The sequence below is a fragment of the Salvelinus sp. IW2-2015 genome, linkage group LG16 (assembly GCF_002910315.2).
Source record: "Salvelinus sp. IW2-2015 linkage group LG16, ASM291031v2, whole genome shotgun sequence".
Taxonomy (NCBI): Eukaryota; Metazoa; Chordata; class Actinopteri; order Salmoniformes; family Salmonidae; genus Salvelinus; species Salvelinus sp. IW2-2015.
This window is the reverse complement of record NC_036856.1, coordinates 5,376,548-5,402,279: the sequence shown is the minus strand read 5'-3', so window position 1 is coordinate 5,402,279 and position 25,732 is coordinate 5,376,548. Positions and strand designations below refer to the sequence as shown.

General features: G+C 41.5%; 2 protein-coding genes across 3 annotated transcripts; one reads left to right on the top strand and one right to left on the bottom strand.

Annotated features, from left to right (window-relative positions):
• Nucleotides 1-2,972: 2,972 nt before the first annotated feature.
• On the bottom strand, nt 2,973-12,332 carry zgc:153738 (dynein regulatory complex protein 11). The gene is made up of 19 exons (XM_024003633.2): nt 12,167-12,332; nt 11,484-11,811; nt 10,075-10,194; nt 9,518-9,709; nt 9,160-9,231; nt 8,663-8,868; nt 8,397-8,481; nt 8,199-8,309; nt 8,034-8,109; nt 7,775-7,881; nt 7,233-7,319; nt 7,061-7,122; nt 6,809-6,891; nt 6,289-6,396; nt 5,872-6,071; nt 5,646-5,732; nt 5,357-5,534; nt 4,958-5,196; nt 2,973-4,832 (listed from the first exon to the last, which is right to left on the bottom strand). Exons 1-19 carry the CDS (start codon nt 12,175-12,177, stop codon nt 4,713-4,715), a joined length of 2,472 nt encoding a protein of 823 aa, XP_023859401.1. The 5' UTR covers nt 12,178-12,332; the 3' UTR covers nt 2,973-4,712.
• A 1,245-nt stretch (nt 12,333-13,577) lies between these two features.
• Nucleotides 13,578-25,382, top strand: alkal1 (ALK and LTK ligand 1). Of its 2 annotated transcripts, none has more exons than XM_070447468.1 (6): nt 13,578-14,171; nt 14,885-15,169; nt 18,415-18,468; nt 20,999-21,079; nt 23,081-23,154; nt 24,859-25,382. In XM_070447468.1, the coding sequence occupies exons 2-5, from the start codon at nt 14,896-14,898 to the stop codon at nt 23,143-23,145; spliced, it is 474 nt and encodes a 157-aa protein (XP_070303569.1). In that variant the 5' UTR covers nt 13,578-14,171; nt 14,885-14,895; the 3' UTR covers nt 23,146-23,154; nt 24,859-25,382. The 2 variants fall into 2 exon arrangements, with proteins under 2 accessions (XP_070303569.1, XP_070303568.1); XM_070447467.1 differs by having other exon boundaries at nt 20,996-21,079.
• Nucleotides 25,383-25,732: the final 350 nt, after the last annotated feature.

Genomic DNA, 25,732 nt, shown 5'->3' with positions numbered 1-25,732 from the left:
TTCTGCACCTGAATGTGACATTAATGTTGTTATTATAGGAAAATGTAAGAAGAAATATAAATAGGTATATACAGACCCTTCAGAAAGTATTCATACTTTTTTATTTTTTATTCCAAATTTTCTTGTGTTACCGCCTGAATTCAAAATGTTAAAAAAAAAGAATTCTCACCCATCTACACACAATATTACGTAGGGCAGCCCCCGAAATGACTCTTCTTATCAACTGTATGAGAGAATTTCCTGTGTTGTCTTAGGAATTCAGATTCTCTGTATTATCTCTCTAACCCCAATTGTCTCACCTCTGAGAAGCAGAGGTTACATCACGTACAGTGCATTCGGAAAGTATTCAGGCCCGTTTACTTTTTCCACATTTTGTTACGTTACAGCCTTATTCTAAAATGTATTAAATTGTTTTCGCCCCTCATCAATCTACACACCATACACCATAATGACAAAGCAAAAGCAGACTTTTAGAAATGTTTGCAAATGTATATAAACAAAAAAAAGGAAATATCACATGTACTTAAGTATTCATACCCTTTACTCAGTACATTGTTGAAGCACCTTTGGCAGCGATTACAGCCTTGAGTCTTCTTGGGTATGACACTACAAGCTTGGCATACCTGTATTTGGGGAGTTTCTCCCATTCTTCTCTGCAGATCCTCTCAAGATCTGTCAGGTTGGATGGGGAGTTGCACAACAGGTCTCTCCAGATGTTCGATCGGGTTCAAGTCAGGGCCCTGGCTGGGACACTCAAGGACATTCAGAGACTTGTCCCAAAGCCACTCCTGTGCTGTCTTGGCTGTGTGCTTAGGGTTGTTGACCTATTAGAAAGTGAACCTTCGCACCATTCTGAGGTCCTGAGCACTCTGGAGCAAGTTTTCATCAAGGAACTCTCTGTACTATGCTCTGTTCATCTTTCCCACGATCCTGACTAGTCTCCCAGTCCCTGTTGCTAAAAAACACCCCCACAGCATGATGCTGCCACCACCATGCTTCACCGTAGGGATGGTGCCAGGTTTCCTCCAGACGTGACGCTTGGCATTCAGGCCAAAGAGTTAAATCTTGGTTTCATCAGACCATAAAATCTTGTTTCTCATGGTCAGAGTCCTTTAGGTGCCTTTTGGCAAACTCCAAGCGGGCTGTCTTGTGCTTTTACTGAGGAGTGGCTTCCGTCTGGTCACTGGATTGCTGCAGAGATGGCTGTCCTTCTGGAAGGTTCTCCCATCTCCACAAAGGAACACTGGAGTTCTGTCAGTGACCATCGGGTTCTTGGTCACCTCCCTGACCAAGGCCCTTCTCCCCCAATTGCTCAGTTTGGCCAGGCGGCCACCTCTAGGAAGAGTCTTGGAGGTTCCAAACTTCTTCCATTTAAGAATGATGGAGGCCACTGTGTTCTTGGGGACATTCAATGCTGCTGAAATGTTTTGGTACCCTTCCCCAGATCTGTGCCTCGACACAATTCTGTCTCGGAGCTCTACGGACAATTCCTTCGACCTCATGGCTTGGTTTTTGCTCTGCCATGCACTGTCAACTGTGGGACCTTATATAGACAGGTGTGTGCCTTTCCAAATCATGTCCAATCAATTGAATTTACCACAGGTGGACTCCAATCAAGTTGTAGAAACATCTCAAGGATGATCAATGGTAACAGGATGGACCTAAGCAAAATTTCCGGGGTGTTGTGTGTAGAGTGATGAGGAAAATTATTAATGTAATCAATTTTAGAATAAGGCTGTAACGTAACAACATTTGGAAAAAGGAGTCTGAATACTTTCCAAATGCATTGTAGGTCTGATACTTGATTGGAGGTTAACTTTACAGTAATACTATTGATCAACAACTTATATTTTGAAACCGAACAACTCAGATGCTTATAAAAGGGTCTTAGATTCATTGTTATTTATCATTTTTGTTCCTGAACTGCTGTGGTGAGATTCTCTCTCATTCTATCTCTCTCTCTCTCTCTCTCTCTCTAACAGCTGCTGCTCTCATGCATGCTTCAGTGTTGCTTGCCTCAAAGCGAGCATAGAAGTAATTTAGCTCGTCTGATAGACTTGTGTCACTGGGCAGCTTGCGACTGTGCTTCCCTTTGTAGTCCATAATAGTTTGCAAGCCCTGCCACATCCGACGAGCGTCAGAACCGGTGTAGTACAATTCAATCTTAGTCCTGTATTGATGCTTTGCCTGTTTGATGGTTCGTCAAAGGGCATAGCTGGATTTCTTATAAGTGTCCGGGTTAGAGTCCCAGTCCTTGAAAGCAGCAGCTCTACCCTTTAGCTCAGTGCGGATGTTGCCTGTAATCCATGGCTTCTGGTTGGAGTATGTACGTACGGTCACTGTAGGGACAACGTAATCGATGCACTTATTGATGAAGGCAGTGACTGATGTGGTGTACCCGATACATAATCCAGTCTGTGCTAGCAAAACAGTCCTGAAGCTTAGCATCTGCGTCATCTGACCACTTCTGTATTGAGCGAGTCACTGGTACTTCCTGCTTTAGTTTTTGCTTGTAAGCAGGAATCAGGAGGATAGAGTTATGGTCAGATTTGCCAAATGGAGGGCGAGGGGGGGGGGCTTTGTACACGACTCTGTGTGTGGAGTAAAGGTGGTCTAGAGTTTTTTCCCCTCTGGTTGCACATGGTAAAACGGATGTAAGTTTCCCTGCATTAAAGTCCCCAGCCACTAGGAGCGCCGCCTCTGGATGAGCATTTTCTTGTTTGCTTATGGCATTATACAGTTCAGTTTCGTGCACGAGCTGTCTTACAAATAGACACAGACTGCCACCCCTTGTCTTACTGGAGGCAGCTGTTCGATCTTGCTGATGCACCGAAAACCCAGCCAGCTGTATGCTATCTATGTCATCGTTCAGCCACGACTCTGTGAAACATAAGATATTACAGTTTTTAATGTCCCGTTGATAGTGTTAGCAGTTGATGTTATTCTTCAATAACACAGACCCCAAAGCAAGCCAGGAGGATGAAAATAGGTTTATTCAGAGAACAAATCATGCGGGGAGGTAGATGGTAGATGTTCATGCTCCCCTGTCCTCAGTGATTCTCTCCAGTGATTCTCTCCTGTGATCCTCTCCACAGAACAAAGGTCACAAGATGTAGTTTTATAACCCAGCCCTAGCCTGTGGTTGACCAATTAGAATTCCTTGCAATAAAACTGGGCCAATGACCAAATAACAAGTATCCTACTTCAGCCTCGATGTCGAGACAAATTCCTCATGTCTCTGACCCATTGATCAATAATTTCCTATTTCAGAAAGATTTCCATTGATCGTTAATTCTAGTCCTCTCGTCCTCTGCATTGTGTATTTATCTTCAAATAATTCTTACAGTAGGATCGTCTTGATCGGTGCTCATCCATTTTATGATTGCAATGATTGCACTTGGCTAATAGGACTGATGGTAAAGGCGGATTACTCACTCGCCGTCGGATCCTTACAAGGCACCCCGACCTATGTCTCTGGTTTCTCCGTCTCTTCTTCATGCGAATGACGGGGATTTGGGCCTTGTCGAGTGTCTGAAGTAAACCTTCACGTTCGACCCATTAAAGAAAAAATCTTTGTCCAGTACGAGGTGAGTAATCACTGTCCTGATATCCAGAAGCTCTTTTCGGATATAAGAGACGGTGGAAGAAACATTATGTACAAAATAAGTTACAAATAATGTGAAAAAAACACACACAATAGCACAATTGGTTAGGAGCCCGTTAAACAGCAGCCATCTCCTCCGGCGCCATCTTATTGATTTCCCTTTCTCTCTCTGATCATGCTTAGAATAATGCTTTGTTAATGTCAGTATTGCCTTGCTTTATACCTTGTATGTGAATCCATTCATGTTACAAAGTAATTAAATACACCTGTATTTGTCACACCTTGATCTGTTTCACCTGTCCTTGTGCTTGTCTCCACTCCCCTCCAGGTGTCGCCCATCTTCCCCATTATCCCCTGGGTACTTATACCTGTGTTCTCTGTTTGTCTGTTGCCAGTTCGTCTTGTTTGTCTAGTCAACCAGCATTTTGTCTCCGCTCCTGCTTTTCCCTAGTCTCTCTTTTTCTTGCCCTCCTGGTTTTGACCCTTGCCTGTCCTGACTCTGAGCCCACCTGTCTGACCTCTCTTCCTGCCGCTGACCCTGCCTGCTGTCCTGTACTGTTGCCCACTATTCTGGATTATCAACCCCTGCCTACCTTGACCTGTCATTTGCCTGCCCCTGTTGCTGTAATAAACATTGCTACTTCAACACAGTATGCATTTGGGTCTTACCTGTACCCTGATTGGAATTCTAAGTACTTTCTCAGACATTTCTTGACTGCCTATTCGTAACTCTACTATAGTGTTCTTGCATATTGTTTAATCCTTTTTATGGAGTGAGATAAACATTTTAATAGGCTAATTACTTAGTGTTACTATGAGTCGCATGTGAGGTATTTATAATATCATACTGTATATACACATGTCAAATATCACTACCCACTACAGGATGCCCCTGACTTTCTGCTTTAAGCAACCCTCCAATAGCAGATTGGGCCATGTGACATATTCATGAACAGAAAATGACAGTGCATGAAGAGAAAATGAAATAAATTATGCAGATTAATTTCAAATACAACAACTTCAAGGAAACTGGTGCGCAAATGTTATTGGTGTCCACCTCAGTTTTTCTTCCAGTGTTGCGTTCAGTCAAGGTAAGAAGTTGATTGATTTACTTCTTCCCTTTCTTCTTGGCATCTTTGCCTCCCTTTGTCGGTGCCTCTTCCTCTCCCTCCTTTCCTGAGGCAGCTTTGGCTCGCTTCTTACCCAGAGGAGTTTTAGCATACCAATTCTGCAAACAAATGTTCATCATCGAAGACTTTATGTCAAACACCTTTCATGTAAAGAAAATGCATTCAGCATCAACAAACTAAGATAAAAAAATWAAAAAATTAAAAAAAACATTTCATAATTTACCTTCAGGGCCTCCTCCTCGTCCTGAAACACAGGGTCGATCTTGGCCAGCGGGGCCACAAACTCGGCGGCGCTCAGGGGTCTCTTGGCCAGCTGCTGGACGCGGCGCTCCGTCAGTATGCTGCGCACCACCTGCACCATATGACCCTGCGTGTAGCCATCAGAGATCTTGGCCAAGGAGCTCAGGTCCAGGGCAGCCGTCACCTGTCCTCCGTTCTTCTTGATCAACTGCCTCCACATGACTAAGGGAAGAGCATAGATTGTACCATTAGCACTTGAAGGGTACCTACAATAAGACTTCATAACACATTCATAAGCATGCATGCATAACACATTCACAGGCAGTACATACATAAGCAGTTCATTAATGCTTATGGCAACAACTGGGAGATACATTCTTACCATATCGTGAGGCGTAGTCGGGACGTGGAATGAGGATAATCTTGCTGTACACCTTGCATAGTGATTTGAGGTCGGCATTGAATGGATCATGAGTCGTTCCCACGACTAGAACACGATCTTCCCCTTTGATAGATTTGAGGATCTTGGGCAAGTCTTTCTTCAAGCGTTTTGGATCTAACTGTACATGAGAACATTGTTTTGGACTTAAGAATTGAGATATCTTCTCTTACACTAGCATTATGAAAAAATGTATAACATAAGCTAGTAACTCATAGCTATGAACGGTTACCTCTTTTTCCTCCTTCGGTACTTTCTTGTAAAACATTTTCTCTGTATCTCCAATCCACACCACTGATGGCTGCATCAGTCTGGCAACCTACAAACAGAATGAATGAATGACTGAATGATCGAGTGACCAAACAAACGACTGGACATTGAAAATGTCAACATAATCAACAAATCAAAACTCTCAAAATGGGGTGCGTTGCGTACTTTTTCATTACATCGTGTGTTACCTTGAACACCATGTGGAGCACCATGGCCAGGCCACTCTTGCCAGGGTATTTCCCTGCCAGGTTCAGAGGTGACAGATCAAATAGGTTGGCGCCCGTCTCCTGGCAGATGGCATGGACCAGCATCTTCTTGCCTACGCCCGCGGGCCCTGCCAGCAGGATGGCCTTCACCAGAGGAGCCTTCTCATGGACCACCTGAGAACCTACAAGCAACATTCAGAACTTACTCTAGCTAGAACCTTTAGAACCTTCCAGAATAAATGTCTAGCTGAAAATGGCAGGTGTATTCTCAACAAAGATAATCTAGCAAGCTTAAATCAATCACAAGACTAATTCAATTGTATTCGTATTAAGGATTAACGTCTCTAATTCTGTGAGACTCTTATCATCTGAGGACAACTCCAGATGTTCCAAACGTACCTAAAGGTAAGACGGCGTACAGAGCTATAACCTGTCTCACGTCAGATAGCGAAGGCATGGGCTCAATGTCAGTTTGTCTTAACGTCGTCCCCAGATAGCTATAGTCACCTGGGACACAGGAGAGAGAAGCTGTCAGGCTGATCAAATCTGGGGAAAGCATTTAGAAAAGCTGAAAGAAAAGATTAATGTAAACGTGTGACATTTACCATCTTGATTCATGAATATGGGATTTCCCTAAAATATGCATTAATTTGTCCTCAATATTATTTTGCCAAGCACTAACCAGGTGAGGGCAGTATTTGCACTTATCGAGCTGCCCTTTTTGTCTACAATACATAACAGCACTTATATTATGGTTAATGGCATTCTGTACAAAATGATGTGTACACAAAATTATTTTGCACATTTTAAAGTGGTATCAGACGAGAAAGGAGAGGTTAGAAAATAGACCTTAACTTGAAGGTAAAGGTAGTGTGTATCTACAGACGGCACACAGGAGGGACCAAACAGTAATGCTTACCTAAATAATCCTGCAGTTTAACGTTATCCGATTGTTTCAACAAGCCCTGTTCCACCAGTTCCTGATACAGAGACTCAATATTCCTATAGGATGCAAATATTTACATATTTCAAAAATAAATAAAGCATGGTTGTATGTTGTGCCATTCAAATTCTAAAGCCCTTATCARGTACATTCCATGGGTAAAAGTAAATGGTAAAAAGCTCAAATGGCCTATCCCTCTGGGAGAAARGTAGATGAGTCTGGTCTCACCTATCAGCTGTCAGATCTTTGTCTTTCTTTTTCTTCTTTCCACTTTTCGACCCTTTCTTTTTCTAAGCAGCAAAATATATACCATCAGTGCACTTCTCAAGTAAACGGATACCAAACATAAAAGGTATTATTGAAATATCGTCACAYATAAATGTTCCCTCCTGTTTGTTACCTTTGCGCCTCCTTTGGCTTTGCCACCCTTATCTTTATCCACGGCCAGTTTCCAGTTAGCCAGCTCCTGCCTCATCAGCTCGTCCACCTGTGTCAAGCACACCAGCTCACTCAGTAGCCTATATGTTTACCTTATAAACAACATTAAAGGGATACTTCGGGATTTGGGCAATGAAGCGCCTTATCTACTTCCCCAAAGTCAGATGAACTCATGGATACCATTTMTATGTCTCTGCATCCAGTATGAAGGAAGTTAGAGGTAGTTTCGCTAGCGTTAGCTAGCGTCAGCGCAATGCGTGGCAGTCTATGGTATCTACCAGCATGCTGGCAGTTACCATACACTTCCAGTCATTGCGCTAACGCTCATTAGCAACTTCCTTCAAACTGCACGCAGAGACATGCAAATGGTATCCARAAGTTAYGTAGGCAAAAATCTTGAAGTATCCCTAATATTTACCTTGCTTTTATCCACTCAGCGTAGTGGTAAGAGCAAGGCTACCTGGCCTGTCTTACTTCTCAGAGTGACAGAATCATTTATCTCACCTGCAACCTGATCTCCACCTCAATCTCCTTCCTCTTCTCCTCCTTGATCAGCTCAGCCTCGTGCCTCTGGCTGAAGTTCTTGGACTCGGTACGATTCTGCCACACCTCTGTCAGTCATACAAACATCTACTTTCAATGTACTGTAGACTATTGATACATAAGAAAACACACTGTATCTATAAGGTCTTTGCCTGCCAGAGAATAAGAATAAACTCTGAAACATTGCAATGCTTTGGATGCCGTTATCCATTTCTCTTACCACCAAAGGTCTTCTGTCCTACTTCCAGTTCTCCTAGGAAAGCAGATGGCAGCATCTTTAGCCCAGATTCCTCCTCCTGTGGTTCAACAAAGCTACAGTCATTGATCGGACAGAGTAAAAGCATCTCGTTGACCATGGTTATCTATTCTAAAGTATTTCATGTACCTCATCTCCTCCCTTTCCCTTGTCTTTCTTCCCTTTGTCCTTCTTTTCCTCCTTTCCTTTCGCGTTTTTGTTGGCGTCCTCCTCCTCTTTTGCTGATAGTTCCTCCATTAACTTAAAGACAGCAGACCCTCTTACTGTAAGTCAATCTGCATGTATTACTACCGTTTCACWTCAGAAGATGAATTCATTCATGAATACCTGTTGAGGTGTTTTCTCTGCAAAGATGAGAGTCGAGCCTCCATCCTCCTCCTCTGGGTAGTCAGGGAAAGTTCCTGTTGCATCACTAACAACCAAACATATTACCATCAACTGCATATTGTCATTTATCATAGCATTTCACTGCTATGATAATGTCACCCCATTACTTCCATCTAATATGGAATAATATAATGACTGTGTGAACAAACATTCTCCTAACGTAACCACTGTCGTGATTCACAGCCATCTCCCTGTAATGAACTCACTGGCATTCGATGAACCACTGTCTGATCTGGTCCTTCATGGTCTCCCTCATGTCGGGCCCCTCCACCTCTCTGAGTTTGTCTGTGATGGCCACAATGGACTTCTGGTAGTCCTCCTCGTGCTCCTCCTGCTTMCCCCTCCGACGGGCCTCGTTGGCCTGGGCAGCTGTCATGGCAGGACAGGGCTGAGTGTGTCTGGGCTCCATGGCCTGAGGGTGCAGGAGGAAAAGGTGAGACCACTGCTGTGGTGGATGAGGCTGTCACCAAGCGGAGTAGGGTGAAGGTGCCCCTAGACACTGATCTTGGGTCAGTTTAGAATTTCCCCCACTAATGGTTAAGGTTAGGATTGGGGGGAGCTGTATCTGATCCTAGATCTGTACATAGGGATAACTTCTCCCCGGAGCATCATAAAGGAATCCTACGGCGCCATCTGCTGGTAGCTTAAAATAGGCACTACACTATAGAAACGCTACAGATAGAGCTTATCTAACCCGACTCACCATGCCCAAAAATATCATCTCCTCCTCTCGCTCCCTCTTTGTTTTTTTCCTCTGCACATAACCCTTCCACACCTGGAAAAGAGAAAAGCACCACCTTTGTTCAACTGTTGTATGGTGTCTTTAATGACTGACACTCACAGAGCATTCATACAAAAGGCTAGCAATAACAATAACTACAGCAGGCTAGATAAAGACCTCTGATTTCAGAGTATTCTCCCAATATGCTCCACATCATCACTTGGCTATACCAGTGACGCATAGTCTGGACTAAGCAGTCTCATTTACCTAGCGAGTGTGAGACCTATGGTCTAGGACTGATTGAAGGTACAGTATCTGACTTTGACAGGCTTGGCCATACCTTCTGGATGCGAACCACAGCTGTGTCGATGGCCGCTGTCCCCAGGTCCCTGTCCTTGGCCCTCCTATGCCTTTCCTCATCGCGCTGGATCTCCCTCATGAACTTGGCCCTCAGGCGACCCTGGCGGGCCCTCTCTGACACCTGGATGATCTTTATGGCTTCCTCCAGGTTCAGTGCACGCACTCCTACAGGCTGGGGGCCCAACACAACATGGAGTACTAAAGGTGGTCCTGTGTGGMTCAGTAGGTAAGTATCTAGCAATGCCAGTCGTGAGTTCGATTCCCGCTGGGTTCATATACTTTAATGTATGCACTCACTATACTGTGAGTCGCTTTGGACCAAAGTATCTGCAAACTGGCATTGAATTATTATATTGAAAGGAAATTTCTCAAATCAAATCAAATGTTATTGGTCACATACACATGGTTCTGTGATAAACTGAAGATGATATCTTAGCTAGTTACTGTGTAGCTATGTGTAATTGCTGTGTAGTTGCATGTAATTACAACCAAGTCTAATGTTACGTGGTATAGAAAAGCTAGCTAGGCCTAACTCACCTTGGGTCTCTCTACTACCTCCATGAGGTTGAGGATGTTGGAGAGCATATTCCKTCTCTCCTGCAACACCTTGCTGCGTTCACTGAGGAAATATCGAGGGATGGGGATCTCAATGTCCTCCTGTAATGAGGCATGAGATGCATTATGTCCAAAAAAGATACAAAGACATTTTATTACAGTAAATGAAACATGGGCTACATACCAAAACGGCACCCTGTTCCCTACATAGGCCACAACTTTTGACCAGAGCCCAAAAGCAGAGCACCAAATAGGGAGAAGCTATTCTAGAGACCTTAATAACAAAGGCTTCCAAACTGGCAGCGACTACAGGGAAAAACAGACCAAAAGGACATCGCAAAACTATTTAAGGTTTAAGACTCCAATCTGTCACCATACATTTAAGTTGACGAGGCACTATAACCACATAAMAGTTAAATTGGTACAGCGTTCTCACTCACGGGTGCAACAAATATAGCCTCTTGCAAGGCACACCTCAAAATATGTTAATGAGTCAGAAAAACAATGCCATGCGCTCACTTGTGCATTGTAAAATAATCATGTTGTTTTTATGGTACCTTACTGGCATCCAGTTACCTGTAACTTACTGTAAAAAAAAAGTTACAGTTTGTTACCATACACTTTAAAGAAACTTTAGTTTAACAGTACATTACTGTTAACTTTTCAGTAATGTACTGTTAAACCAAAGTTTCTTTGGAATTTACAGTAACATTATGTACCTATTTTTGTTACAGTGTGGTCAAAAGTTTTTGGGCACTCTAAACATATGGTTCGGTACTGTATTCTGTGGAGTGTAATTACAGTACCAATCGAAATACAACAATTTTCCCACAATGCACAATAATTTACAGTTAAACATTTTAGAGTTATTTTTACTGTTGATAATACTTCAAATTACCATTTAAATTACTGCTTTCAGTTACAGTCTATCTGAAATATGAAATGATCAATCAAATCGCCAGGTAGCCTATTATTGTTCTGGCAAAGATGCCTCCATAGTACATTTTTTAAACTGTATTTTATATGGGTAGATCTACTCTGTTTTTGTCAGGCAAAACAAGAMAAAATTAGGCAAGAAAATCTGGATATGCGCCAGTCTTTGTGCGCCAAAGCTGATGACTGGTCATTGGTCAACAATCAAGACACGCAACTTTTTGGTTCTGAAGCACAGATGAGATGTTTTTGAGACAATCATTTTGTGCAATATATGTAGCCTATTAAAATATGTATGAAAAATATGTATTTGTCCCATTCACACTTGCAACCCCTAAAAAAAAAAATTGCTCGTTTTTGCCAGTCAGTTTGAGAACCCTTGCTGTAGGAGACTTATCATGTTCTGTCTTCTTATCAACTTTCATTAACAAAAAGGAGGGGGGGGGGGGTGAACTTACAGGCGTGAGCTTCAAGTCCTGGATGACATCGTCCATGTAATGGTACTCAGAGAACTCTTTCTCCACCATCTCATTCTTAAGTTCCAGCACCCGCCCCATCACGCCATCCAGGACCCCCCGGATCACTTTCCTCTTCTGGGGATGAACCACCTGGTCATAGGCCTCCTCCAGCTGCCTGAAGATCTGCACGTAGCGCACGTAGAGGGTGGCCAGGCGTTGGAAGAACACCACTCGGTCCTTCTCTGGGCGAGGAGGCTGAGCAGGGAACTCCTGAGCCAGAAGGGAGTTCAACTCGACCTGGGCATCAGCCCACAGTTTGTTGTATGTACTGGAAGAGAGACAGTCATTGGAAGGATATTTAGAATGAAAATTAAATCAGCTGAATTAGCTTGCACTTGGGAAATTAGTAAAAGCTAAGAATTCCCAACTGAAAACTGAGTGTTTGCCATTAATAGCATGATCATGTCCATAACATTGATAAAAGGCTTACATTAGGTCTATCACATTGACGTTTGTCTATTATGAACATTATGGTATGCAAAATCTGCTACTAGCTAGTTTGATAGACAGGTGGTTTGTTAATTGGCAGAAATTCAGGCAACATAAAGTAAACATAGCTAGCTAAATGCGTAGCTAAAGTTAGCTAGCTAGCCAGCTAACTGAAGTCAATTAACGTTACTAACCTGTGAGACATGATGCAACTAACTCTATATAGCCAATAACGCCGTTTGAATTCAATGTTTGCTAACTAATACAAAAAAGTCCTGGCAGTTAGCAGTTTGTACAAACATCGTTAGCTACATAGCTAGCTTGATAAACTCAAGGCAGTCTACAACTTTTTTTATTTGTGTCCCGTCTGTGCCCATAGCAACGGACTAGCTCTGGAAGCAGCCCACGTGGGATCTTTGACGCCCATGAACCTGTTGCCACACTGTAACAATTTTGAAGAAATGACAAACGGTTTCAAATTAATTATGTGTAAATACCATTGTAACTATAGAAGGATGAGTAAAAGTAAAGTGAAAGTATTGACGAGTGAAAGTAAGTATTTTGGCGATTATTAATTATAGAAAATGGTCATATATTTTGTAGCCTAAACTAAATTATCCAAAAGATATTTAAAATATATAGTCTATTTTGGGGGCTTTTCACCATTTTCAGGCCCCATTTGAGAGTGTAGCCTATAGCTTGCTACTGACTGAGCCAGGCTGAGCCTCGAGGGCTGCAACGTAATTATCAGGCCACCAGATGACATTCTTTCTCTGAAAGCTATGTGCGATTTTAAAGCCTCTACTTTGACTAATGATATGGAACATTCTTTTAACTTAAAATATTTCATATTTTTATGTTTTATTAGGCTTTAAGGCTATGCATTATAACAACCTGGAATGAAACATGTTTTGAAGTAGGTGTTTCGTTACTGTACTGCATTATAAAATGACAATGCAGTTTGTCTCTATTGTTATGAGGGCTACACCTTTTGAGGAGAGAATATGAAGCTGAGCTCATCATCAGCATCATGATCCGCATAATGGCCCGAGTAGTGCATGATATTTTGAGAGGATCAGATTTGAATGGATATGATGTGAAAGACATTTTGCATTTTGATGTCTGTATGCCATATTTCAACTGATGCCCTGTGCTGATGCATGATTCATAGATATAGCCTATATATTCATAGTATTATGGATTGCTTTCCATTGCAATGTAATTTACACCCAGTCACAACTGTGACTCATAAGCCTATACATTGGATCAATGCTAAGCCATACATGAGAGATGAAGGTATGGCACTATCAAATATGTCACTATCATAACACCGAGGGAGAACATAAATATTAGGCTATCGCATAGTTTACATTTTCCTGGCAGCATATCATGACACGCATGTGTACAAAATCACTCAATTAAATGTACGATCCGTCATCATTACTCCATTTGGGCCTATGCTGTAACAAATTCATAAAAATAGGCGGCCTGTGTCAACACTCTGTTAATTGTCCAAGACCACCAAACCACCTGATTTTCTTACTTTAAAACCAGTCCATACGAGAAGGGAAAAAATGAGATTTTGAACTCAAGTGCTCGAAATAGTCCGAGGGCTGTTCTTGAAAGCGCATTCTCTGCCGCGCTTTTAGGCGGTCACAAGACTTGGACATCCACGAACAAAAACAAAAACACTACAATGAGCCGACATAGGTCAGGGTCAAGCCCGTATGCCACTAAACAACTCTGCCTTGAACAGGTCTTGCAATTTTGGAAACTTATTTCACCCGCCGTTGCGCGCTTTGGATGACATTTTCCCCAATGGAAATCTCAGCATTAATCCTTCCTATCCAAACTTGACATTGCAACATTGTTTTTTCCTGAGCAGGAATAAGAAGTGAAGTGGTGTTCTGAGCCCGCTTTCGGTGATGGTTTTGGACGTAAAGGAGGGGCGCATGCCAAAGGTAGCGACCACCATGGAATAAATTCAACCAAAGATGTCAACAGTTGCCTACCACCCACTCGAAATCGATTGTATTAGAAGCTCGCGGAACGTATAAAACGGGACGTATGATTTCAAGACCGGCTGCAGACAACGGAATCTTCGCTCAATAAYCTACACAACCGACAACGCCTAGAGAGATTTGATACAGACAACTCGTGTCCACTTTTCAGGACATAAGGATCCTTTAATAACTTAAAGTAAGTTTGACTTTGTTATCCAAGTAAGTTTGAGATAGATTTCTATGTCCATGTTATTAATTTGCTTTGTATAAGTAGCCTACTGTCATCATCACTTGACAGTTACTATTCATCAAAGGGCAATGGAATTACGCAGAGYCGCGGATTTTTTCACTTTAAAATGTATGCCAAGAGAGTTGTATGGTTTGCTAAACTTTGAAATCAATGTTTTTGTTTGGTATACATTTTAAAGTGAAAAATCTTGAGTTTTAGCATAATTCCATGATCATGGAATTGCCCCAAAGCAAATGTTCTCACACCTGTTTGAATTGAAGACACCARACCTTGTTGTATTGTTTTATTATATTAGATCGATATATCAGCATTACTGTGGCTTTGTATAGTAGTATGACAAACACCATGTTGAGGAATTTGCAATTGTTTTGTTGGCAACATTTTTATTCCCTCTAAATGGGATTATTCGAAGTAAAAAATATTTTACTCATAGTTGCGTTTATTACCGTGTTTAATGTCATTCAGAGTATATGTTCACGTGTATGCTTCATTTAATAGACTACTTCTCACTGTTTCCACCACTATTAATGTTATACCCATCTTTTTGGGGTGACAGAAGTATGCAGTCACTTTGCACTTACTCACACCTTGGGATTGGACACCATTTGTTTCTTTCCAGCACTGTATCTAACTTGATTTGTGTTTGCTCGTTTACCCAGTCAGAAAAGCCATGCAGGCAGAAAGGAAATGGCACATACTTTTGAGTATAATCCTTATGCTGATCACCTCGAGCCAGTGCATGGACAGCAAGGAAGTGAAGCAGAAAGAGAGAAGGACCCTGCTGGACCTTATTTTACAGGTTATCGGAGACAGCCAATCGGGGGACAAGCCTTCAGTCTCCAGGCGCTATAACAGTGGCCTCTTCCCTGCAGCCCAAGAGATGAAGTTCTCCTCTCGGGAAAAGCCTTTATATGTTCCTAGGCTGGATAACAGTAGACCCATAGGTAAGCTGATGAGATTTATTTTTAGGCCATGATGAAACTGTAATCCCTATTTCACTGGGGTGTGACAGCTGCCTCTGGTCTGTATCAATATGTCTGCTACTGCTGCCTTTTGTTCTTGATTTCTTGTCCTTTTCCATGTAGGAAATGTCACACTATGATTTGAAGAGGTGAGAGCTGTCAATAAATTATGACTATTTTACAAACAATCCGTTTTTACAAATGCAATCGATGCTATTTGGGGATGTGACAATATCAGCAGGCTCTACACTACAATTCATTAAGGGAGTTATCTGTATTTCTGTCTCTGATGTGATAGTGTATGAATTGTGGATCTATATTCCAGTTCCCTATTGACACCCTGAAAGACCCACAATTCACCCGCTCACTTGGCTAGTGAGGTATCGTATCACCGCATCATAACAAAAGATTATCAATGCCATCACCAACCAAGTTGCCCAGGGAGGAGGCTCATTAGCATACTTAACTTGTGAATGATTCATTCAGTTCAGGATACATTGCGGAATCTCAAACCATGAATGATCCGCCTCCTCCGGCTTCTTGGACAGCCAATGGTGAGCGTCACAGGAACACATCACAGGTGACGTGAGACCAGGACACTCACGTGGCACACCGTTTAGTCAGCTGTGAACACGCAGCCATTTTTACCACATTCACTGCCTTCATTTCACATGTAAGATCGAACGACTATGTTAATATGAAAGCTTTTTTGCTCAAGTGGAACAATAGAATCCATGTGATTCGTGTTGGGCTTTTGGAACGTGGTCAGAAGTACTGAACGGGAAGTCTTTCATACATTTAGAGTCAATTTATTCAATTTGTCAAATTCTGTGACTGGTAAAAGCATTACTCATTGCCTTTGAAAGAAATGTGCATGGCTTTGATATATCTTTGAAGTCATTGTGAGAGTAAGGATGGTTTTACAGTGCCTTTAAGACGTTAGAAAATGGCATATGCTAACTGAAACTGAGCCATACAAGTAATTCCTTAATAGTAATCTGTGCAATTGTGTGAGCAATGCTACACATTCCCTCAGACTGTCTATGTTAACATCCAAAAGATTGGTTTTAGAAATCCTGCATTAATATTCCGGTCAAATGTTGCATCAAGGGTTGGTCAGAGGCTTTATTGGGACATCCTGCCCAATGTTGTCAAAGCAGTGTCACAGACCAACTGTGTAACAGGCAAGAGAACTACACAGGCTGCTGGCCAGACGGAAAGTACCTTTTGAGGAAGTCAAAAGGCTGCACATTAGCAAGTGGTGCGTGCGCCATTCCTTAAGACCCACAGTCACACTAGATTGTCCATGTTTTGCACGCAAGGAAGGAAAGGGAAATAACTCCTGCACACAGTTTCCATTCTCTTTGCCAAGGTGTACTAGGTATCTCTCTTTTCTGACCATCAGGTAATCCAGACATCTCCAGCAGCCAAGACTATATTGTTGGACTTAGGCAATGCGTTTGATGTCCTTCCGGTTAGTGTTAGCATTTACCTGCCATTTGAACACTTACACAACTCACATCTGCTCTGGATTGGAGCCAGGTTAAGGTTTCAGGACCCTTATTCCCCTTACGTAAGACCCATAGCCTGTTCATTTTTTTTATATTGGAGTGATGAGTTGTTGTTTTCCATAGTGCCCAGTGGTATGTCTGGACTTCAAACGCATTGCCTAAGCTTACTGTAGTGGTTTGTAATTGAACCGATCATCTTCTGCCATTTCTGCATCAGAGAGTACTGTTCATTCCTCAGTCCAGTCTGGTAAAATTAGCACAGCAACGAGCTGCACGGAATTATTCTTATGACATTGATAAGCATTAGAACTGCCGGGCTATAATCTCCTTGCACTGTTAGCCTGAATGCATCTGACACCTGTGTGCTTTGCATGTTTGGAGAGAGGATGGGCTTGGCTGAGCTACAGAATGTGTGCAATGAGCCTCCAAGACTGTTGGCTTGTCCTCAGTTGTGGGGAAATCTTGTGTATGGGCAATTCCACGGTAACAGAATGACGCTGAGGCTCCAATTTTCACTTTAAAATGTACGCCAAACAAAAGCCATTGCTTGCAAAGTTAAATAAACCATCTATGCAGAAGGGCTACTTCTAACCATTTCCACTGAACATTTTACAAAAACACATTTATTCAAAGAAAAGTTCAGATGTAAAGCATAGCACAGTAGAGTTCAGTTTAGCAGAGTAGAGAATTGTTCATTTCAGTACAGTAAAATACAGAAGGGGACAACAGAGGTCAGTACAGTACAATACTGTAAATTATACTGTACTCTACTACAGTGTCCTGTGCTGTACTAAACTCTACTGTGCTATATTGTACTGACCTATACTCTACTCTACTTTTCTTTACTGTTCTGTGCTCTACTGTACTGTACTGAGACAGGTTAAAGAAGGATTTCTAAGCCTTGAGACAATTGAGACATCGATTGTGTATGTGTGCCATTCAGAGGGTGAATGGGCAAGACAAAAGTGCCTTTGAGCGGAGTATGGTAGCAGGTGCCAGGAGCACCGGTTTGTATCAAGAACTGCACCGCTGCCGGGTTTTTCACGCTCAACAGTTTCCTGTGTGTATCAACGATGGTCCACTACCCAAAGGACATCCAGCCAACTTGACACATTGGAGCATTGGAGTCAACATGGGCCAGCATCCCTGTGGAATGCTTTTGACACCTTGTAGAGTCCATGCCCTGACGAATTAAGGCTGTTCTGAGGGCAACTCAATATTAGGAAGGTYTTCCTAATGTTTGGTAACTCGTAGTTGTTTTATTCCATCAGCTCTCTTCCAAGCGAGAACAGGTATAGGCCTATTACTTCATAATATAAGCACAGGTGTGATGGGTCTTTGTTCGTATTTACATTGCCTTACTTTAAATGTTGTAATATTTAAACATTTACCTATTACTAAAGGGTTATCTTAAAGCTGAAATCCGTATAGGGGGAAACAGCACCACTATTCCCCCCTCGGCGCCTTTGTTATCGTTTTAGTTTTGTTGATGAAATGGAAGACAAAAAATGCATCATCATGTGGCCGGTGACACTTTGCTTCTTGAACGTCCAATATCTTGAAAACTTTACTGCTGACATGCAAAACATTTTGGGACTGTATCAACAGTAGACTAATGGAAGAAAAAAAATAGATAAAAATTGTGTGTGAGTGGATTTTCCTTTTAATGCTAAGAGGTTTCACAGATTGGTAACTTTTTTTTCTTCTTTTTTGTAGACATTGTCCCAAGAGATGTAAACCTGAAAGACAAGTTCATAAAGCATTTCACAGGTAAGAAAACTGATATCAAAAAATGTTCAGTCAACATTCCATTTTTACCATTTGTTTCTGGATCAATCTCACCTTACATCTGTGGCCATATGTATCAAGCCTCTTAGAGTAGGAGTCTAGGATCAGGTGCCCTCTGTCCATGTACTGTTGTTCATTGTGATCTAAGAGGCAAAAACTGATCCTAAATCAGCACTTCTACTCTGAGACCCTTGATACATACAGCCCCGCACACATCATATCAGCTACAAATATTATAAATCCATGTAGAGCTATTTCGTTTGGCAGGGGAAGACTCTCTCGGCTCTGTGAGCTGAATCCACATTACCCCTAATTTCTGAGTCCTAACTCTTTAATGCCTAATCAAGTAGCTTTCCAAAGTCCAATCATGGTGTCAGAGACCCTAATTCAATGTTATCCCTATAACTATGTTATTGCACGGGATGGGCCTCACAGATGTGCTGGAGAAGGTTGCCATTAAATGAATTTCTGATGGCCATAGGGGAGAGAAGTGAGCACATTACTCCGACAGAAACAGCCAGGGTAAAGTTGAAGGCAACGTAATGCTAAGCGGATTATTTGTCGCAGGACCTCAAAACAGACTTCAGGAATTGGTGTGAAAATCTGTTATCCGGAGGCTCGCTAAAGGCCCAGGAAGTACTTAGGAGTGATCATTAAGTCTATTGTCTGAGTCCTTTTAAGATGTCATGGACCAGTAGAGCAATGATTATTGAGTCTGAACAGAGCTAGGTTTAGGTTTATTTGAACATCTTGGTATATATGCAGAAACATACATAAAATTTGATGTCATACAATTTAAAACACAAGTGAAATATATAATCAGCCGAAATAAACTCAGCGAAAAAAAGAAACGTCCCTTTTTCAGGACCCTGTCTTTCAAAGATAATTTGTAAAAATCCAAATAACTTCACAGATCTTCATTGTAAAGTGTTTAAACACTGTTTCCCATGCTTGTTCAATGAACCATAAACAATTAATGAACATGCACCTGTGGAACGGTCGTTAGGGGTCCCTGCTCATCTGCGTGAACGTGCCTTAGGCATGCTGCAAGGAGGCATGAGGACTGCAGATGTGGCCAGGGAAATAAATTGCAATGTCCATACTGTGAGACGCCTAAGACAGCGCTACAGGGAGGCAGGACGAACAGCTGATCGTAACAACACCTGCACAGGATCGGTACATCCGAACATCACACCTGCGGGACAGGTACAGAATGGAAACAACAACTGCCCGAGTTACACCAGGAACACACAATCCCTCCATCAGTGCTCAGACTGTCCGCAATAGGCTGAGAGAGGCTGGACTGAGGGCTTGTAGTCCTGTTGTAAGGCAGGTCCTCACCAGACATTACCAGCAACAACGTCACTTATGGGCACAAACCACCGGCGCTGGACCAGACAGGACTGGCAAAAAGTACTCTTCACTGACGAGTCGCGGTTTTGTCTCACCAGGGGTGATGGTCGGATTCGCGTTTATCGTCGAAGGAATGAGCGTTACACCCGGCCCCGGATCTCTGGTGCGGGATCGATTTGGAGGTGGAGGGTCTGTCATGGTCTGGGGCGGTGTGTCACTGCATCATCGGACTGAGCTTGTTGTCATTGCAGGCAATCTCAATGCTGTGCGTTACAGGGCAGACATACTCCTCCCTCATGTGGTACCCTTCCTGCAGGCTCATCCTGACATGACCCTCCAGCATGACAATGCCACCAGGCATACTGCTCGTTCTGTGCGTGATTTCCTGCAAGACAGGAATGTCAGTGTTCTGCCATGGCCAGCGAAGAGCCCGGATCTCAATCCTATTGAGCACGTCTGGGACCTGTTGGATCGGAGGGTGAGGGCTAGGGCCATTCCCCACAGAAATGTCCMGGAACTTGCAGGTGCCTTGGTGGAAGAGTGGGGTAACATCTCACAGCAAGAACTGGCAAATCTGGTGCAGTCCATGAAGAGGAGATGCACAGTAGTACTTAATGCAGCTGGTGGCCACACCAGATACTGACTGTTACTTTTGATTTTGACCCCCCCCTTTGTTCAGGGACACATTATTCAATTTCTGTTAGTCACATGTCTGTGGAACTTGTTCAGTTTATGTCTCAGTTGTTGAATCTTGTTATGTTCATACAAATATTTACACATGTTAAGTTTGCTGAAAATAAACGCAGTTGACAGTGAGAGGACGTTTCTTTTATATGGACAGTGCATCATAAATAAGTCATAAACAACGAATTGGCATACCCCTAAATCAGTAAATATGCATATCAATGTAGTTAGTGATAGAAGGCGTCGTTTGTAATTAGCATAGTTGGAGCTCTGCCTTAGTGAAAGGATATCTTGACTGCTAGATAATGCTTTGCATGCTTGTCCAAAAATATTGTTGCTCTTTTGATGTTGTTGCTAATGGAAAATTATATCAACTTCAGTTCTGTTAATACAATATCAAAAATGAGGAAATGAAATGGAACACATTCATTTTTTTGGGTTTGTTTCCTGATAAGAACCTTTTCTTTTTAAGCAGGACCAGTCAAGTTCTCCTCGGAATGTAGAACACATTTTCATAGACTCTATCACAACACAAGGGATTGTTCAAAACCAGCATGTATGTATTCATTTTTAATATCATAATACTGTGTGTATCTATATTTGCGATCAGTAACGTTGGTTTCTGATAGTCATATACACCATGTTTCTGGCTGCCTTACAACACTTTATTGTAGCCTGGTCCCAGATCTGTTTGAGCTAGAACCCAAATACTCATTATGAATTAATTGAATGCCTAGGTGCCGTAACATGGTGTCTTGCTCTAACGTTACTCTCTTCGATGACCTCACATTCACCGTTTTTTTACACCAACTTAACAATAGATTAACTTGTCTTTGAATAGAAGCAATAAGTGGACACTTGAATCAAAGCCTATAACATGTCAGTGTTCCACAGCATGTGCCATTATGTAAATATTAATTTTAGCGGATCTACTGAACAATCATGTTGTCATTGTAGTTTTATTGGAAAAGGGACAGATGACATCAGACAGTAAGTAGTGAATGACCTCAGTATGTTCCCAGATTGTATGTTAGTTTCTCAGATGGCTGCCTGAACGGAGCTGTCTGAGCAGCAGCCCCGCCACCATTGTGGACCAGTGAATAAGAGCACGGAGTTTTGCTCTCCTCTTTTTCGTTTTGTCAATAAAGCAACCACAACAGCCTCGTAGACTACTGAAACTCAGTTTGGTGAAACACTGGTCGTACGTTACAGTGTGTTGGCTTTGTTCACCAACAACCCCTTTGCTATTGAAAAAAAAGATAAATGTATCATAGAAGGCCCTCTCTCTTTAGCCCCCCCCTATTCCCCTGGCCTCCAGGGTGGTGCTCAGGCCAGGCAGGGAGAAATTGTGAAATACTCTCTCTTGGATGATTTTAAAATGTTGACTGGCTAGACTTTAATGACCTTCTGATTTAAAATGGCATGTTTTTGTTGTTGCATATATTCAGAACAGCTGTAAAAACACATTATGTTCAAATAAAGATCAAAATGATTGTTGCATAGGCTGGTCTAGTGGTTAATGCTGCCACCTCTGGCACACATGTCTACTGTGTATGCTGGGATTCAAATCCCGACCCCACCGCAACGCTGGCACACACTTCTACTCTCTGAACTCCAGGCGGTGCTATGGTCAAATTACATGAAAATATAGCTCTTTGGCCACGCACACCAGTGTTGGGTATGGCGACGACAAAAGGAAGCATATGCAGAAAAGTACCTCATACCTATGGTAAAAAGTAGTGGTGCATCTTTGATATGGGGCTATTTTGCTTCCACTGGTCCTGTGACCCTTTAAGTTCAACAGCGTTATGAACTTTACCAAGTACCAGGACATTTTAGCCAAYAACCTGGTTGCCTCTGCCAGCAGGTTGACACTTGTCCGCAAGTGGATCTTCTAGCAAGACAGTAACCCCAAGCACTTATCAAAATCCACAAAGAAATGGTTAATTGACAACTAAATCAACATTTTGCAATGGCCATCTCAGTAGACCCTGGTTTGATTCCAGGCTGTATCACAACCGGCCATGATTGGGAGTCCCATAGGGCGGCGCACAATTTTGCCCAGCGTCGTTAGGGTTTGGCCGGGGTAGGCCGTCATTGTAAATAATAATTTGTTSTTAACTGACTTGCCTAGTTAAATAAAGGTTAAATAAAATGAATMAATTAAAGTCTCTGGATTTGAAACCCATTGAAAACTTGTGGTTTGAATTGAAGAGGGCAATCCATAACGGCAGATGAAGGATATCAAGGATCTTGAAAGATTCTGTATGGAGGAATGGTCTAAGATCCCTCCCAATGTCTTCTCCAATCAAATTTTTTTTTTTAAAGGTTCAGTGTCGTTATCCTTGCAAGGATAGAGTGCTGGAGTACTGAAAACGGGTGGCAACCATTTTGACCCCCTTTGGAGATTTTTTWAAATGAATTGAAAAAAMAWAAATATTTCTCTGAGCAATTGTATTAGTATAAAATAATAGAYTTTCCCAATTTKTTTGAGCATACAATATAGCTCAGTATTTGTATTATTTTGTGATTAACTGTTTTCTTTATCATTTTACAGATTACAAAAGATGTGCAAGATTGCTAACACGGCTAGCAATGAGTCCACTCTGCACACAATTGTAGACTTTGCATGTGAGTATACTTTCTTTTTAGGCATTAAACTGTCACAGGGGTTAGATTAGCATATTTAGGCTTTATGTTGATTCATACACTTGGTCTAGCATTGTATGACTCCTTGCTTGACAAGTAAAGATACATATACATTATTGACAATATCYTATTTATATTGTGAATATTTAACTGTGAAGATTGACAAGGAGCAATCCTGAAGATCCCTCCCAATGTCTTCTCCAATCAAAAATGACAAGGAGCAATCCTGTAATATTTTCCTCGTAACTAAAAACGGTTCCAAAAGGGTTCTGTGGCTGTCCACTTAGAAGAAGAAGCCTTTTTGGTTCTAGATAGCACCTTTTTTTTGTGCGTATGTATTGAAAATACATGTATAGTGTGGATGGAGATTCACATGCTGTACAGCTCCACCAGAGTATAGTTATTATTTGTGATACTAATCACAGGAAGAGAGAGCTATGTTGTTGGTGTGTCAACGTTATTCTAATTTGTGTCTGTAACATCTGCAAGTGATCTGTAGTAAGGCTTGAAAATAACTCATGTTCACATAATCAGATCCATGTGTTCCCAGAGTTTCTGTCCTACATTCATATGTTCTTAAAGATAATGCTACTAGGCCCTTTTGTCATTCCAACTGTATTCCATCGAAGAGCAGGTCCTAATGTAATATATACGTTCGGCAAAATACATTTACGCTTGATTATTTATAGTCTGGCTTATTCTTTTGGAAAACGAAAAGATGAGAGCAAGTATTTGTCTAGCTGAAATAATTTTACGTTGACAGTCATGACAAAGTTACATGTGAGCGATAAGTTAGGGCCTGCATATGTACAATGAGCATTGTCCTAGATGAAAAAAGTTCAACCGTGAAAAGAGGATAATTTTGAAGCGCGACCAAGTGTGTTAACAAGCTGTCAGTCACACAATGTAAGCTACTCACCACTTGGTCAAACAATGAAAAAGGAAGGACCCGATTGTCTTGGTCCAGCTAATTTGCTAGATTGTCATTGTTGTTAAGTTGATAACCCTTTGTTACACTTGTCTATTGCCTCCACCTGACGAGGCTGACGACAGCAGGGATGAGGATATCTGTGGCCTACATTTGTGTTCAGGCTCACTTAGATTCCATCAACTGACATGGAGTCAGTTCTAAGGGCCTTTAGATGGTCTAACATGAATGAAGCACCCATTACAAGCACCGCTTTAGTTGGAGTGTCATTGGAGTTCATTTYATTGGAAAATTGAGGGGGCTGGCACATTAGCAGTTTTTCAGTCTCTCCAGTCATTGTTGTTTTTGACTCGGAGAATGTGTTCTAGTCAGAACCATAATGAGAGGCCTACTGCCACTGGGGTGTCATGAGGGACTTATTAGGTGAATCATCGATTGATTCATCCAGCTCTTTAGGAAATAAGTCATGAAGTGCCCTTTAACATTTAGTCCCTAATAAGGAAATACGGAACGGCAGCTCAAACTCTTCATATTCTACCTCATAAAAAAAAAAATATATATATATTATATATATATATATTAATTTTTTTAATCAATGTCATCACTCATAGGACCAGAATGTCACAGGACACAGGTTGTGTCTTTCTGCTAGACGGGAGATCCTGTTGCCTATTTTATAAACTGAGAATGTAAAGAATAAAAAATGACATTACAAAAATATGTAAATGTTTGTAATTTGATTTTGCTGTGTGTTTCAGGTTCAAAATGTTGAGAGGGATCTATGTTTTGCCAAGGAAGTGCCTTCAATTTGCAGCAGTCACATTAAGAACATAGTATTGTAATTGTTTATAGTATTTTTATTTTGTTGTTGATACTGTATGAATATGAAAATGCTGACAGACTTTATTGGTTTTATGAAATAGATTAGCATTTTATTTTCATGTATCATATATTTTTAAGAAAACCTTAATTTAATATTGAATACACCTATTTATTGAAATGTATATAATTATTCACAATAATTATGAAAATATTCAATTATTTTTCTTAAAGTTCTCATCTGATGAAGTGTGCGAATTCATCTCACTAAATATTATTTGCTTTGTCAATATTACATTTTGAGACGGTCCTACCATGGTCGTTTAGATATGTCTTTCACTGTCATTGTCTACATTGCATTTAATTTGGCACTTGAATGATTTCACACAATGAAAACATATTGAATGATGATGATGGCAATAATGCAATGCAGTACTGAACAATAAAAAAATATTCAAGCTCAGCCTATTTGCAATTATTATAGAAGAGCATGTTGAGGGAAACATTTCTGAGGTTTCTGCTGTTAGGACACTCAATAGGGAAGCTGCAAGCAGTACTGTATCCCAAATGGCATCCTATTCCCTATATAGTCTACTTCTTTTGACCAGAACCTCATGGGCCCTGGTCAAAAGTAGTGCACGACAAAGGAAACGTCTACCAATAGGATGATACGCCATAATCCAAACATCAGCATGTGACACACACAACTATATTTCACTCAAGAGTATGCTGTTGGGAAGAGCATGAGGGTGGAGAAAAGCAAATGTTCAGAGAGTTATTTCAATTCTGTCTGCACTTCATAACCCCTACAAT

Bases quoted from the DNA above. Each gene is read 5' to 3' on its own strand.
- alkal1 (XM_070447467.1), top strand. From the start codon at position 14,896: ATGCAGGCAGAAAGGAAATGGCACATACTTTTGAGTATAATCCTTATG. The intron at 15,170-18,414 runs GTAAGCTGATGA...TCTTTTTTGTAG, and splicing joins GGATAACAGTAGACCCATAG to ACATTGTCCCAAGAGATGTA. The intron at 21,080-23,080 runs GTATGTATTCAT...ATCATTTTACAG, and splicing joins GGATTGTTCAAAACCAGCAT to ATTACAAAAGATGTGCAAGA.